Source organism: Dendronephthya gigantea, unplaced genomic scaffold, assembly GCF_004324835.1.
Source record: "Dendronephthya gigantea isolate DGI-Jeju-01 unplaced genomic scaffold, DenGig_1.0 000000F, whole genome shotgun sequence".
In the NCBI taxonomy this organism is placed as follows: Eukaryota; Metazoa; Cnidaria; class Anthozoa; order Malacalcyonacea; family Nephtheidae; genus Dendronephthya; species Dendronephthya gigantea.
Genome location: NW_021163010.1, coordinates 3,400,897 through 3,413,978, shown reverse-complemented (window position 1 = coordinate 3,413,978; position 13,082 = coordinate 3,400,897). Strand labels below are relative to the sequence as shown.

Sequence of the window (13,082 nt, the reverse complement as noted above, 5' to 3'; positions counted from 1 at the left end):
TTTTGGGTCAGCTGGGGTACGAATTGGAACGGGTCACTCCAAAATCATGAAATTTTAGGCAATTGATATTAAAGCCTCACCATACAAAAAACTATGGAAAATATGTAGCTCATTATTCGTAAATAACCTTTTACATACAGTGGCAGTGTATTCTTTCTTTAACCAAAACCCAACAGGATTCTATTCACTGAGTTACTACAAGTGTTCAAATGTCCACACCACATTATGCACTCACTACATGTCTACGCGAGTTTCATCACATTACAGTTCATTTCCAGAAATGATCTGATTCTAATACAAAACGAATCACGCTTTTGATTACTGCAAACAGTTGTTTTAATTTCAGACATTAATTCTTTTCCAAGATTGAAATATAGTGAGCCTGCTCCTATATAATGATCTTGCCCTATAAACTCTCCAATAACGTTTAACGGTTAGGAAGCTTCGCGCGACGTTATATGCAAGGGAATGAAAGCGACTAAATCATGCTGAATAGCGCTACAAAATAATTTCATAATTTCACAATTTTGCGAGATGAAGGAACCCATCACCGGACCGGTATCCATCATCGACGAACATTGGCTGTGTGGACGAATACAGTCGACGATCGTTACAATAACCAGAACATCGATGGTATTAATGCAATGAGTTATTTTGTGCAACCTGTGTTTAAAATATATCACCTTTCCAATATTTGGTCGGATAAATATGAATACTGATATAAGGACGCCCTACAGTGGCCACAGCTCTATACGAATTTTTCATTTAAAGAAATGTGTTGCAACGAAAGAGACAGGGCTCCTGTATATCACTAAAAAGTGTAATAACACACGCGTAGCAAAAAACACCGCAAACCTGGATTCAAATTCAACGCTGTTTTTAAACATCACGTTGGTGGTGGTGGTGGAGGCGGGGGCAGATTTGTTGGTAAAGGTGGCGGTGGTGGAGTAGCTTGTGCACTTGAAGGTAAGGGTGGCCCCGCGTGATGCGTAGTTTTATCAGTGATGTTTATTGGTCGTTGCGGTGGAAATTTCTGAACTCTCTGCGGCCCAGGCGGAGATGCAAAATCCTCGGATACATTTTTCTTTGTTTTATCTGTATCACTAGAACGGTCATTTGATGGTACCGCCGACGCTGGCATATCAGGCCTCGGTTTCATGAAGGAGGATGACGGACGTCTGTGACGATCGCCGCTAGATTTCTTAGCATCTAAAGGTGAGCCACTATGTCTATGTAATGTTGGTAATTTACTACCACTGGGGTGAGAATTTGTATGACTGCTTGCTGAGTGCCCGTGACGTTTGTTTGAGCTGTGATGCGAGTGAGTGGAACTATTTCCATGAGCTGAACTGCTGGAGGTACGATGTGCATGAGAACTGTTAGCCGAACTGCTTTTCATTGTTGGTTTGGGTGAAGAACTACGATGAGGCTGGCCCGTGTTGGTGCTGCCACTCTTTGTTGGTAATTTGTGATGTGAACCAGGGGTGGAATGAAAGCCTGGTTTGGATGGCAAGTGTGAGCTGTTGTGCTTAGACTGAGATGGCGGTCGATTTGAAGAGGACGGATGTTTTGACTGAGAGCTATGTGACGAGCCGGAGTGGACTGTTTTTAGTTTCTTAGCAGGGGTAAGCGATTCATCATGCTCTCGTTGTTTGTGTTTGGTTCCTGAAATTACTTTATCATCCTTATTACCACCTGAGCTCTTAGTATTATTACTGGCGATCTTAACTTGGTTTTCATGAGTCATCGAACTTGACGAGTTGGATACGTTCGCATATCTTGTAGTTAGAGGTGGCAATGAAGGCAACACGACTGTGGACGTTGGTGTTTCCACTACAGCAGCACTGCTAGTGATCGTTAGCGTTGCATTGCTGTTTTTCTTTTTACAAATTTGTTCGTTTAATTGCTTCGTAGATGTATCAATGGCACTTGATGAATCATTATTCGTCGAATGATCTCTTTTCAACGATTCGCTGTTCGATGGTTCCCCTTTGGATGAATTTTCACTCTTCGAGGAGGATTCCTCTTTAGAAGTTGATGCGTTACCATTTGTTGGAGCAACATTTTTACCGGACTTCTCCCCGGCGGTCTTGGGGCGATGACCCCCCTACACAAAGGTAGATTTTTCAAAAACGGGCCTCCACAACGACTCTTTTATTAGGATTAAGGAAGCGAAAATACAGTATTGATGCTGCCAGGGTTTCCACGATGCAAGGACAATTCCTTACAATTGACAACCAAAAGGGAGGGAGGGAACTGTGTTAATAAGATATATTATGCATTCTTTTCAAAAAGTTCCTTGTTTCTCTTTTTTGTCATGCTATTCCCCTATGAGGACAACCATATGCAAATAAGTTGTGGAAACCCTGGATGCTGCACTAATCCTTGTTTTCCTGAATAGGACTAACCTTGTAAATGGTAACAGTGCTAATTCTTCTCTTCAACCTGTTAGGGCAGTTCTCGATTATAGTCAAAAACTCTTGACAGATTGCTGGAAAAGCAAATGAGTGTACGTTGATATAAACAATGTAACCAATTGTATCATTGATATATTTCAAGAACACTAAACGGTATGTTCCCTCTATTTAACGCACCTGACATATTTTGACATCTAGGCTACAGATCAAACTGTGTACTAGACACAATAATTGTGTCAAGTTTATACATTGGACAACCTCAGATCTAGGCACCATAAGAGAATGCACTAGAAACTTACTGTCCAAAGATTGTTTAGTTACTGTAGGATCCACATATTCCCACCAATCCTTATTATCACTAGACCGAGGAAACTAAAAATAAATAATATACTGTGTGTTAGCCAGTAAATTTTTATGAGTGAATATTAAATGCTAGCATTATACATGCAGACTTATCATACATATGTGAATAAGGAGAGTTTTCAGGATGTTTAAGATTAATATCCAAATGTAAGAGTTTCCTCAAATTATTGTTTGAAAAAAAAAACAATGAGTGCAATCTTTCTCTATTAGGCTACATTTGTGGGACATTCTAGGTGTTTTAATACATATAACTTGAATGTAATCTCAGGACTTTGAAGAGCTGTGAGAACATGCGTATGAAATTTTTTTACATGGATTTTACTGTAAAACAAAATAATAAATACCATTCACTACCATGTATTATCATTAGTTAAATGTATGTAACTAAAATATGAGAATACTTCCTTACTTCCCAGTTGGACCATTTACAAGCCAGATGAATGCAAACACATGCGACGACAGAAGGTTTGTGCTCAATACAAAAAGGTGTGAGATGAAGACTTAAAAAAATTTAAAATCTTTGCTAAGAAATTGTGTGGCATTTAAAAACGGAATGTTTGTGGGCTTTTTATGAACTTATCCACGTCTAAAATGAAATCAGACATAGTGGATACATCACCCTGTCAAAAAATTAATATAGTATGAAAAAGTGGCTATGTAGTGTATTCCTTTGCTCCTACCTGTTTGTAGCCATGAAATACGATGTTTGGGCAAGATCTTTGCTTGCTGTTAAATTATAGAATTACCAGTTAATGACATCGAAGTTAGCATATAAACCATACACTAAGATCCTTCCTCACCTCTTACTAACTGTGTTATTCTGACCACATGTGTATGAGGATGATCAACAGTCAATTCAAACCCTATTTTGTATACAAGTTATAAATTCAATCTCAAAATGTTTACTAGTGTTGTGAAGTGTGCATTGATCAAGGTGACTTGTGCTTGAAATGTCAGGTAATAGTAATACCAACATGATTTTAAAATATATATAATTGCACATTATTTATATGTGAAATTAACATTATATGAGAAACACCTGAGAAATTGTTATATGAAGAAGATTTCCTTTATACCTAATGTTTGAAGTAATATGCTTTCATTGATGACAAGGTCTTGAGCCTGTTGAAGGTATGCCTATTACAAAAGTTACAAATAATCAAATTAGTTATAATTTTGCAATAATTATCCAGAATACCTTACAATGCCTACCTCACTCTTTGGATCAAGGTGTTCATTCTTTTGAAGACAAATATTTGCCACTTTTATAACATGTTCCAGTTTTCTTGGCTGTTCTTCTAGCTTTGCAGACAGAAACAGACAGCATGGAGCAATGGACTAAACAAATATATAAAACAATTAGCACAAATTCAAGTCCTGTTCTTCTGAGCCTCTGTAAGCAATGTCACCAATTTCATATATTTTTTGCTTTTATTGTGGATGCCAAAAAGGACTGAAAAATGACATGTGGATGCAGACTTTCGTAAAAATGAATATATAAATATTCAAGCATTTATCCATTTTCAAATATATTCAAAAGTACGTACAAATGAAAGCAACCTTAAAATGTGAATGAGAAGATAATGGAGGTTTCCCTGCACACATTTTCCATCTTAAACATTTCAAAGAGTACAATAATGAACCTTTAATACCAATTATAATGATATATCACCAAGACCTTGACTTAGACACAATTTTGTGCAACTTTGCAAGCACTAAAACATGAACCTAATGGCACATATTTTGATAATTGTTAGTACATATAAAACCCAGTAGCCACTCTATGATTTCTATCATTTTGGTATATTTTTATGTTTTCAACTAGAGGAACCTGAAATTGAAAATTTTTAATTGTCATCACCATTGATATACACTTACATGTCACTTGAATTATCTATTAAATTAGGTCTAATCAGAACTTACATTGCGATTCATGTCATGAAACGAGTGAAACATGTAAAACCTATGCATATAGACGATTGCTGTATTGATTGTGAGCTGTGAGCTGTATGTTTGAATTTAAAGTCAAGAAAAAAACAAATCTATGATAGGAACAAAATATCAATACAAATATTTATAACAGTTTGATTAAAACCGATAAAATTTAGTGGTATTTCATTCAAAATACCGGTTTATGTCATGAAAATATGGGTAATTTTATACGAAGGATACACTAGTAATCGCTGCCCCATGTCTTGAATTAGGTTAGCAGACTGCTGCCTATAACTTAGCTCTTTCGCAACATCGATTCCAGAAAGCACAGAGGGCGTTCTTTGCAACTCTTCTTTTGAAAAATACCAACGATCCTGACCTTCACTGTGAACAAGCGCCATGATGTTTGAATTGGACAGTTTTGCGCATGTCCAACAGCTACGACGTTCCCTTCGGAGAAGGGCTGCAAATTTAGCCAAACCAAAACATCAACAAAACCGCAAGTTTTAAACCTTTTTACTTCATTGCCATCGTTTAAAACTTCTAAATTCCTCTGAGACTTATTCAAACGAATTTCCGACAACGTCTTAGAATTTACACGACAAAACCGACTTCACAAAAATAGAGAATTTCTGGTCACGTGATACCTTTGTTTACCATAAGCTTTGTTTTCGTTACACTACAAGTTGAACCGTAAAATGCGAATTTATACTTGCCTTTGGATCAATGTAGGTCAAATAGCTTTCGAAGTCATAAAAAATATACATCAGTTGTCAAAGCAAAACATGCTCCACGGTAATATTCCATCTTGACAGGAATCTGAGCGGATATTTACTTGTAGCTTTCTTACCTGCTACCCGTACATGGAACACTAGCGCCGACCGCTTCGATCGGGGAAGATCGACTGCGTGTATAAAATATTACTCCAACACAAAGTTGAGCCAAAATATCGCTACGAAGGTCAATTATATACATAATCGTTGTATATAGATGAAAAATAGCTGGCGAGGGTATTACAATATCGTGTCTGTGGATCGAAGAGCTTCTCCATTAAGGGAAGGCCTTCCCATCAGCAACAACCATGAAGGTTGATGAACGCCCGCATCAGTTGTGTCGACTTTATAAGCAATGTCGTATGAGCCTGCAGTAGTGCCTGGTCTCAGCGGTAGCGATTAGTTACATAAAAAATATTGTGAACAATGGGCTGCAATAGAAGGATCCACTAATTGCAACATATTACCAGGCCAACTAATATTTTTTTAATAACTAGAATGAGTTTTCCGCCTGTTTGACTATTGACTTGTTTCTATTGCTGTATGAGAAGACGTCACTCAGTCACTTCATGTCATGACATAGCACGTAACTCGACCAATCAAAATTCTAGATGTTCGAAGGGTCTTAACTTCGAGTGGAATTATACACACTTCAAATTCAAGCCAGCAACAGTTGTTGATGGAAAAATGAGTCAACTATCGGTTCTCCGGCAGGAATCGAACCTACGCTTTTGCGATGCCGGTGCAATTGGGTCCAATGCTCTTGCCACTGAGCTACAGAGGTAGCTGAAAAGAGCAAGCGTGGTTAATGTGCATATGCTGGTAACTCCGTGAATAGGTGATGGTAAATCAAGTTTCTCATATATTTTAATATATTAGAAATATATTAAAATTACCAACTATCGACGCATGCAGCGACAGCAGCTGTTTGGACATCCTGTTAACGTCCTTACAGTGCTGTGCCATCAAAAATCTTATACCTAGAATGTAGCAAAACATTAACGAGGTATAGACTATAGTGTATACACAACGCCGCGTTGCGCTCCGTTTTCGAACCGGTCCGATGCAGCGATTTCAGATTTTAAATATTCCAGTTTCAAATATTTCAGTTTTTGTACTTCTGGTCTTACCATCCCCCTATTCAATCAATTGTATGGTTGAATATTGACTGAAGTGTTATTAGTTACCATTGTTGTGCGGGACTTTGTATTGCAAGCATTTCGCTTCAGCTTTCAAGCTGGATCGTAAGTTCAAGTAAAATTGTCTTGTGACTGAAACGGAAAGGTAAGAACTATTAAATATGTGTTATCATGTTTTTATACCTGATGATGATATCCGTGCGGACTCCACAATGCCCGGACTGGTCAGGATAACATTATTATTTTCAAGTTGAAATTTCTTTTACTATGTTCCGACTTGAGGCTCTCGCTTGAATGGAAATATATATAGTCAAGGTACACGGGAAATACACTACAATCCTCAGCACCTCAGGCCGCTTCAAATAGGATTATTTAGGCTGTCTTCCACTGTCGCGCTTTTTGCCCGTACGTACACGCACATAAAAGCTAGCTTAAAATCTTTTAAGTTGATGCATAATTGATTTTATGCTAGAAAAAAAGACTATGTCATCAACAGAATCCAACCCTATGGTTCCATGCAATCGTTGATTTATGAACTTAAACTTTTACGTGCGTGTAAACGCGACAGTGGAAAGCAGTCCTTTATCGGTAGATTTTGCGTGAGCGGTTGCGTCCTCGATTCGCCTGTTATAGCGTAAGACGTAAGTGATCTCTCTAAAACACTATGTGGAGATATTATCAATGATTAGTATATAGCTTGCCATTACTGAAAGTTCACCACAGAAAAATTCAGACCATGCGCCAATAAGTTTATTTTTTTGGTATATACATAAGGTACACATTGCGTTGGTATAGTTGATATCAAATATCAAATATACCTAATAATACATCTCTCGCCTATGGAAATTTGGTTTTCAGTATCATTTTTTATGCTAGGTGGAATTGGCGATATGGTCACTTAACAACTGCGCAAATGGACGGAACAACGGCAACGCACAGGCTTTGCATTATTACATGCCCAATCAATTTAACAATGCTTGAGTCATAAGTTGAGTATGTACATGTTAGCCTGAGAGTGCAGACCACTGGTGTAGACGTATTTCTTTATTTACGTCTGTATACACAGGCTACAGACCATTGCAAAACAAACAGAACTAACAGACCCCGCCGATATTTTTCTGGTCAATGCATTTTTTTGCTATTAAAATCAAGCTGTGATGAAGCTACAGAGCCGTGTAATATTTCGCAGTTTAGTTGAAAGTATAACGCAAAGTATAACGCCCTTTGATGGTAACCGGCCGAGTCTGAGTGTTTGAGATTGATCTCTGTATTTGCTGAAGAAGATCCTTTATGTTTTGCGATGGGTACGCGGCCGATTCTTCACCGTTTCACAACATAAAATCCTAATTTGCATACGCGGCCGGATCACAGATAGATCACAGACGACATAAATAGATAGTCATAACAGGTATACCGTATGCGTCCTTGCCCTTGGTGTCATCAATGGGCGTTTATAGGGGCACAGCAAATCAATAACAGCCTACCATTGACCTTGAGTCTGCGTTCACACTAGTACTTTGCGTATCAATTTACGCCAATGCTGCAACGCAGTTTGTGGAAGCGGGGAAATAAGGGGCTAGGCTATACTCCAGAAACAAAGGGGGAGGGAGAACTTCGCTTTCATATTTCTGGTATATTTCTGATATATTTTTTTTGGTTTGCTAACGGATTAAACAATCCGTTTTAATCATTTTCTCATCAATCTCTTGCTGGTCGGACAAAACGACGAATGACTTTTTTCTAGAATTTGGCCCATGATTGTACGTCACATTCACACACGTATCTCGAAATATGCGAGTGTTTTGCCTTGGACTGGAAAAAAATCACAGCTATGTCTGCAAGAGTCGTGCTCATGCAGAAATCTACATTCTGCACATATCTGATTTCCAAATTCCATCGTCCAAGTATGAGGTCTTCGTATTCGTGAAGGGCTATTAAAATTGCACCAATTAATAACATAGAAATCGTTTTTTTTTGTTTAAATTATAGAAAAAAAGTTTAAAAATGGCGCTCACAGTTGACCAGATGCTAGAAAAGATCGGGGAATTCTACAAATTCCAATGGCTATTGCTAGGAATTTTTGGCTACGCCGTCTTCGCTCTCGATGCACTCCCTATTATGATTGTGACATTTATTACGGCCGAACCACAATGGGAATGCGTAGGAGGATACAACACTTCGGTTTGTAATTTTACGAAACCAATTGGGTTAACCAGCGATGATTATGAAGCAAGATGTGATATGCCGAGGGACGCCTGGAGATACGTTGATGGATTTACCTCAACAGTTACCGAGGTGAGTTTTCAGTTGATGACAGCTGTTTTTCAGGGCAGTTTTAATAAATATGCCTGGGGCAGTGAAGGGCCTCTTAGCAGCGGCGTAGCCAATGGGGGGCAAGGGGGGGGGGGGGCGGTCGCCCCCCCCAATGGTCTTTAAAACCGTTCTCATGAAATGTTTAAATCCAGCGGAATATGAGGAGGGGGGATCAAGTTAGGTAAGCAACGAGTAATCAGTAAATCTAAAGAGATTTTCACGTGTATTGTTCGTTGTTCTAATGTAATAATGACAGAATTTTGTAATTTGTTACCTTACGATTACTTTTAAAAGCTCCCATCAGAATGCGGGAAATGGCGTTTCCAAGCCTTAGAAATCCAAAATTTTCCCAGGGGAGAATGCCCCCGGACACCCCTAGATAGTTTGTGGCTTCCCCACTCACTGGTCGCCCCCCCCAAATTTTCTACCCTGGCTACGCCACTGCCTCTTAGAATGTAAATATTAGCACAATAATTATGTAATATAGTAATGATATTCTCCCAAGTTCACTGAACAAATCTCGATCAGTTTACTTCCAACAAATCTTGATCTCGGCGTGGTCCAAAAACGTGGGAAATCAAAATACAGAAGACATCCCAGACCTTCTTAAAGGCAACCTCGTTCCCCGGACCTTTTACCTTGATTTTCGCCCCCAGCCCCAACAACTTGTAATATTTTACGTGCGTGCTAGTACATGCTAACTGAAACGCAAGAGTGGAGAGCAGCCCTAAGTGGAAATTACTCGGGGAATTAGTAAAAGTAATTAGTGGAAGTAGGTGATGACACGCACTGCGTAAAAAAGCAAGTCAGAAAACAAAACTAATTAGTGTTTTACAGTGGGTTAGAACGAGTGAGTTGTGGATCGAGGAGCTGCGACATATCGTGACACGAACGGTGATGTATTATTTAGTGACGCGGGTGAAACATATAGGCATAAAGCACATAGGCATAAATTTAGATATGTGAAAGACACGCGGAATGCTACTATACGTGCATTCCATTGGATAACCGAACAATATATACAGGACTTCTTAAATATAAGCTAAAGTAAAGGTACTACCATGCATATGACTGCCTGTTCCCCTATTTTTTCAGTACGATCTAGTATGTGAGAAGTCACTGTTACAGTCAGTTGCACAGTCATGCTACTGGGTTGGAATGTTGCTTGGTTTGATCGCTGGTGGATACTTGGCAGATAAATTTGGTAGAAAAATTATTTTCTACATTGGTTCCGCTAGCGTTATTATTGCGACATGGATAATGATCTTCCCAGAATCTTTTATTGTTTTTATCGTATGTCGAGTCTTTATTGGTCTTGGCTCAGGTAAATACAAAAGATGATTGCAGTCATCACGCGTTTTCAGTCATCATCTTAATTATATATTTGATTCTAATTTAAGGTTTTCGTAACGCAACCAGCTTCGTTATGCTCACAGAATTCACAACAGAAAAACACCGTGCAAAAATAGGTGTTGGCTCTTTCTATTTCTGGGTGGCTGGTTTGATGCTTTTGCCGTTGATAGGCTATTTTGTTACCGAATGGAGATATTTTTTACTCGGAACTGCTTGCTTTGCAATACCGTGTTTATTCACGTGGTGGTGAGTCTTGTTTCATTCTTACATTTCAGTCAATTGGTATAAAGACACCTACCATGTAGTTTATAGTTACCTGGGGATTGATTTCTATAGATGCATGTCAAGTCCATGTATATGCATGCACTGCATGATCAAAAGAACATTATACTCACAGTAAAATTATTATGTCGTTGCATCTAGGTTTATTCCAGAGAGTGTACGTTGGTTGTTACTTCGCGGGAGAAAAACAGAGGCGAAAGAACAATTGGAGAAGGTCGCTGCCATTAACGGAAGGGAAATGCCAAATGAAAGCTTACAGAATATTGAATCGAGTGGTGAAACTGGAAGTTTCAAACATCTTTTTTTCAACTGGAAAGTGGCGAAAATCACGTTGATTAGTTGGAATTTGTGGTTGGTTTATGTATATTTTAAAGCTGTATATAGGCAAAATTGATGACAGCCAATATGCCTGTATGGAAGCTCCACTCAACGACTGATATCCTGCTCAATTTATTAGATTATCCGGACGAAACCTCCCCCAAAGACCTCCCTTCCCTGTGCAAACTAACTGGTGCAATGGTGTTTTTGGCTAGTATATTTCTTTTTAACATTGTATAGGTTTGCAAACTCTTTAGTTTATTACGGTGTTTCGTACGGCTCCGTTGACCTTGGCGGAAATCGATACGTAAACTTTGCTTTAACAAGCATTGTTGAACTCCCGTCCAATATTTTATGCATCTTCGTTGCTAACAGGTAACTTTGTCTTATAATGAACTCGTCCCATGCAGAAGCTTCCATAGAGAAACACAGACTTCACAGACTCATGGTGTATTTTTATTGGAATTGTTTTGTTTTGTTCCCACTTTCTAATAAGTTGCTATATAACCTAAGTGAATGTCGCCAGCATATCCTGTTAGCCATCAATACACCATTTAATTGTGATTTTATTTTCAGATATGGTAGGAAAAAAACTGTCATTGTTGGTTTGATTGTCGCTTGCATTGCGGCCCTTATTTCTGTCGCGATACCTGACGACCAGTCTAATGACGGTAGCTATATTTTTTAACTTAAGGGGGCCTATTGTTGAAAAGACAGTTAAAGGCAAACGCTAGCAGCTGGGTTAATACAAATCTACAAATCAAACTTTTCAACAGTATAATTTATCTAGTTTAAAATCGATTCAGCCGGAAATCATGGCGCAACTTCGTGGGCTGGGAACACCGGCTTCTTTGAATCTCGTTTTGTTGCAGTTTTTCATTCCTTATAGGATATACCGGTGGCAGAATCTTTTTAGCTGTTTTGGCGAAGTTCTTCATTAATATGGCATTTTCAGGAATTTATATCTGGAGCACAGAATTATTTCCCACATTTATAAGGTATCTTGAATATACCACAAAACTATACTCAAGTCCCTTTGTACAAGTTTAATTTCTAGTAATACATCATTTCTAAAATTTACGTTTCATTTTTAAAGAGGTATGGGGGTAAGTACATCATCGTCTGCTGCCAGGATAGGATCCTTTTCAGCAAGCTACATTGTTTGGTTGGTAAGCTTGGCTTTTTTTTTTCACAATCATTCATTGAGGAAGAAGATAAGATACGAGTTCCAAATTGCATTGACAAAAAACGTTGGAATTACATTCTATTTCTGTTAATATTTTTTTTGTTCTAACTTCTAAATATCCTAAACGTAGACAAAATCCATTTTTCTCAGATAAAAAAAATTTTACCATTAGATTCGCATTCATTCCATCCTACCCTTTGGAATTATGGGAATTATTTGCCTTGAAGCCGCAATTGTGGCAACGTTTTTGCCCGAAACGAATGGAAGACCAACTATTGAAACATTGCAGGAGATGGTCAATTACGAAGAGGAGAAAAGGCGTTCCGTGGTCATGAGTGAGGTCATTGCCAACAGTAAAGCAGAAATTAATGAAAATACACATATGTAGCAATTTAATAAGTTTTTACAGGGACTTCAGAGGTGGGGGGAGGGAAGGGCTGCATGGAAGACATTTTCCTGACAGGCATTATTGAGATAGCCCTGGGTGTTGAATTATGTTTAATTATGCACTAGTTGTGTTTTCATATAAAAAATCACTATTCGTCTCTGTCTATCATTTTAAATCGAAAATCGAACAGCCTTTCAGAGCTATATAGAAATCGACACACCACCAAACCCCCAACCCCCCCCCCCCAACTCTCTAACACGTCCCGCTGGCCCTGATTTAATGAATGAAGAACCGGTCTGTTATGTAGGCGGTTAATTATTGATATATTGTAATAATCATTGTGATGTGTATGTACACGGTCAATAAAAATTGGCATTTCTTATAGCTATGTATGACTGGTTCATTCAAGAAATGCTTAAGTAGGAAGTGCATCTTTTATTCTTGCTATCATTTCCGAGTGATAAAAGGGATTCAGTACTACGCAATATATTTTTAACATTAACGAAACATGAGGTCAATTCTGCATTAATCATTAGGAGCGCCGTTCAAATTTAATCTATTTCTTATCACCTGCAGATCAGTATCACTCGGACACGTTTCCAATTACTTCGCTTTGAA

At 38.4% G+C, this 13,082-nt stretch overlaps 2 protein-coding genes across 5 annotated transcripts; one reads left to right on the top strand and one right to left on the bottom strand.

Annotated features, from left to right (window-relative positions):
- Positions 1-92: 92 nt before the first annotated feature.
- LOC114522287 (cyclin-T1-like) lies at positions 93-5,849 on the bottom strand. Of its 3 annotated transcripts, XM_028542955.1 has the most exons (11): positions 5,429-5,652; positions 4,953-5,175; positions 4,704-4,785; positions 3,993-4,118; positions 3,857-3,917; positions 3,581-3,643; positions 3,461-3,506; positions 3,190-3,280; positions 2,717-2,789; positions 2,409-2,491; positions 93-2,107 (listed from the first exon to the last, which is right to left on the bottom strand). In XM_028542955.1, exons 2-11 carry the CDS (start codon positions 5,111-5,113, stop codon positions 887-889), a joined length of 2,007 nt encoding a protein of 668 aa, XP_028398756.1. In that variant the 5' UTR covers positions 5,114-5,175; positions 5,429-5,652; the 3' UTR covers positions 93-886. The 3 variants fall into 3 exon arrangements, with proteins under 3 accessions (XP_028398756.1, XP_028398762.1, XP_028398748.1); XM_028542961.1 differs by lacking the exons at positions 4,704-4,785; positions 4,953-5,175 and having other exon boundaries at positions 5,429-5,453; positions 5,563-5,849; XM_028542947.1 differs by having other exon boundaries at positions 4,953-5,652.
- Positions 5,850-6,376: 527 nt separating this feature from the next.
- LOC114522308 (solute carrier family 22 member 5-like) lies at positions 6,377-12,638 on the top strand. 2 transcript variants are annotated; one of them, XM_028542972.1, is made up of 10 exons: positions 6,377-6,769; positions 8,614-8,919; positions 10,033-10,261; positions 10,338-10,536; positions 10,714-10,923; positions 11,131-11,265; positions 11,467-11,561; positions 11,780-11,888; positions 11,987-12,059; positions 12,249-12,638. In XM_028542972.1, the coding sequence occupies exons 2-10, from the start codon at positions 8,629-8,631 to the stop codon at positions 12,462-12,464; spliced, it is 1,557 nt and encodes a 518-aa protein (XP_028398773.1). In that variant the 5' UTR covers positions 6,377-6,769; positions 8,614-8,628; the 3' UTR covers positions 12,465-12,638. The 2 variants fall into 2 exon arrangements, with proteins under 2 accessions (XP_028398773.1, XP_028398781.1); XM_028542980.1 differs by having other exon boundaries at positions 7,501-8,919.
- Positions 12,639-13,082: the final 444 nt, after the last annotated feature.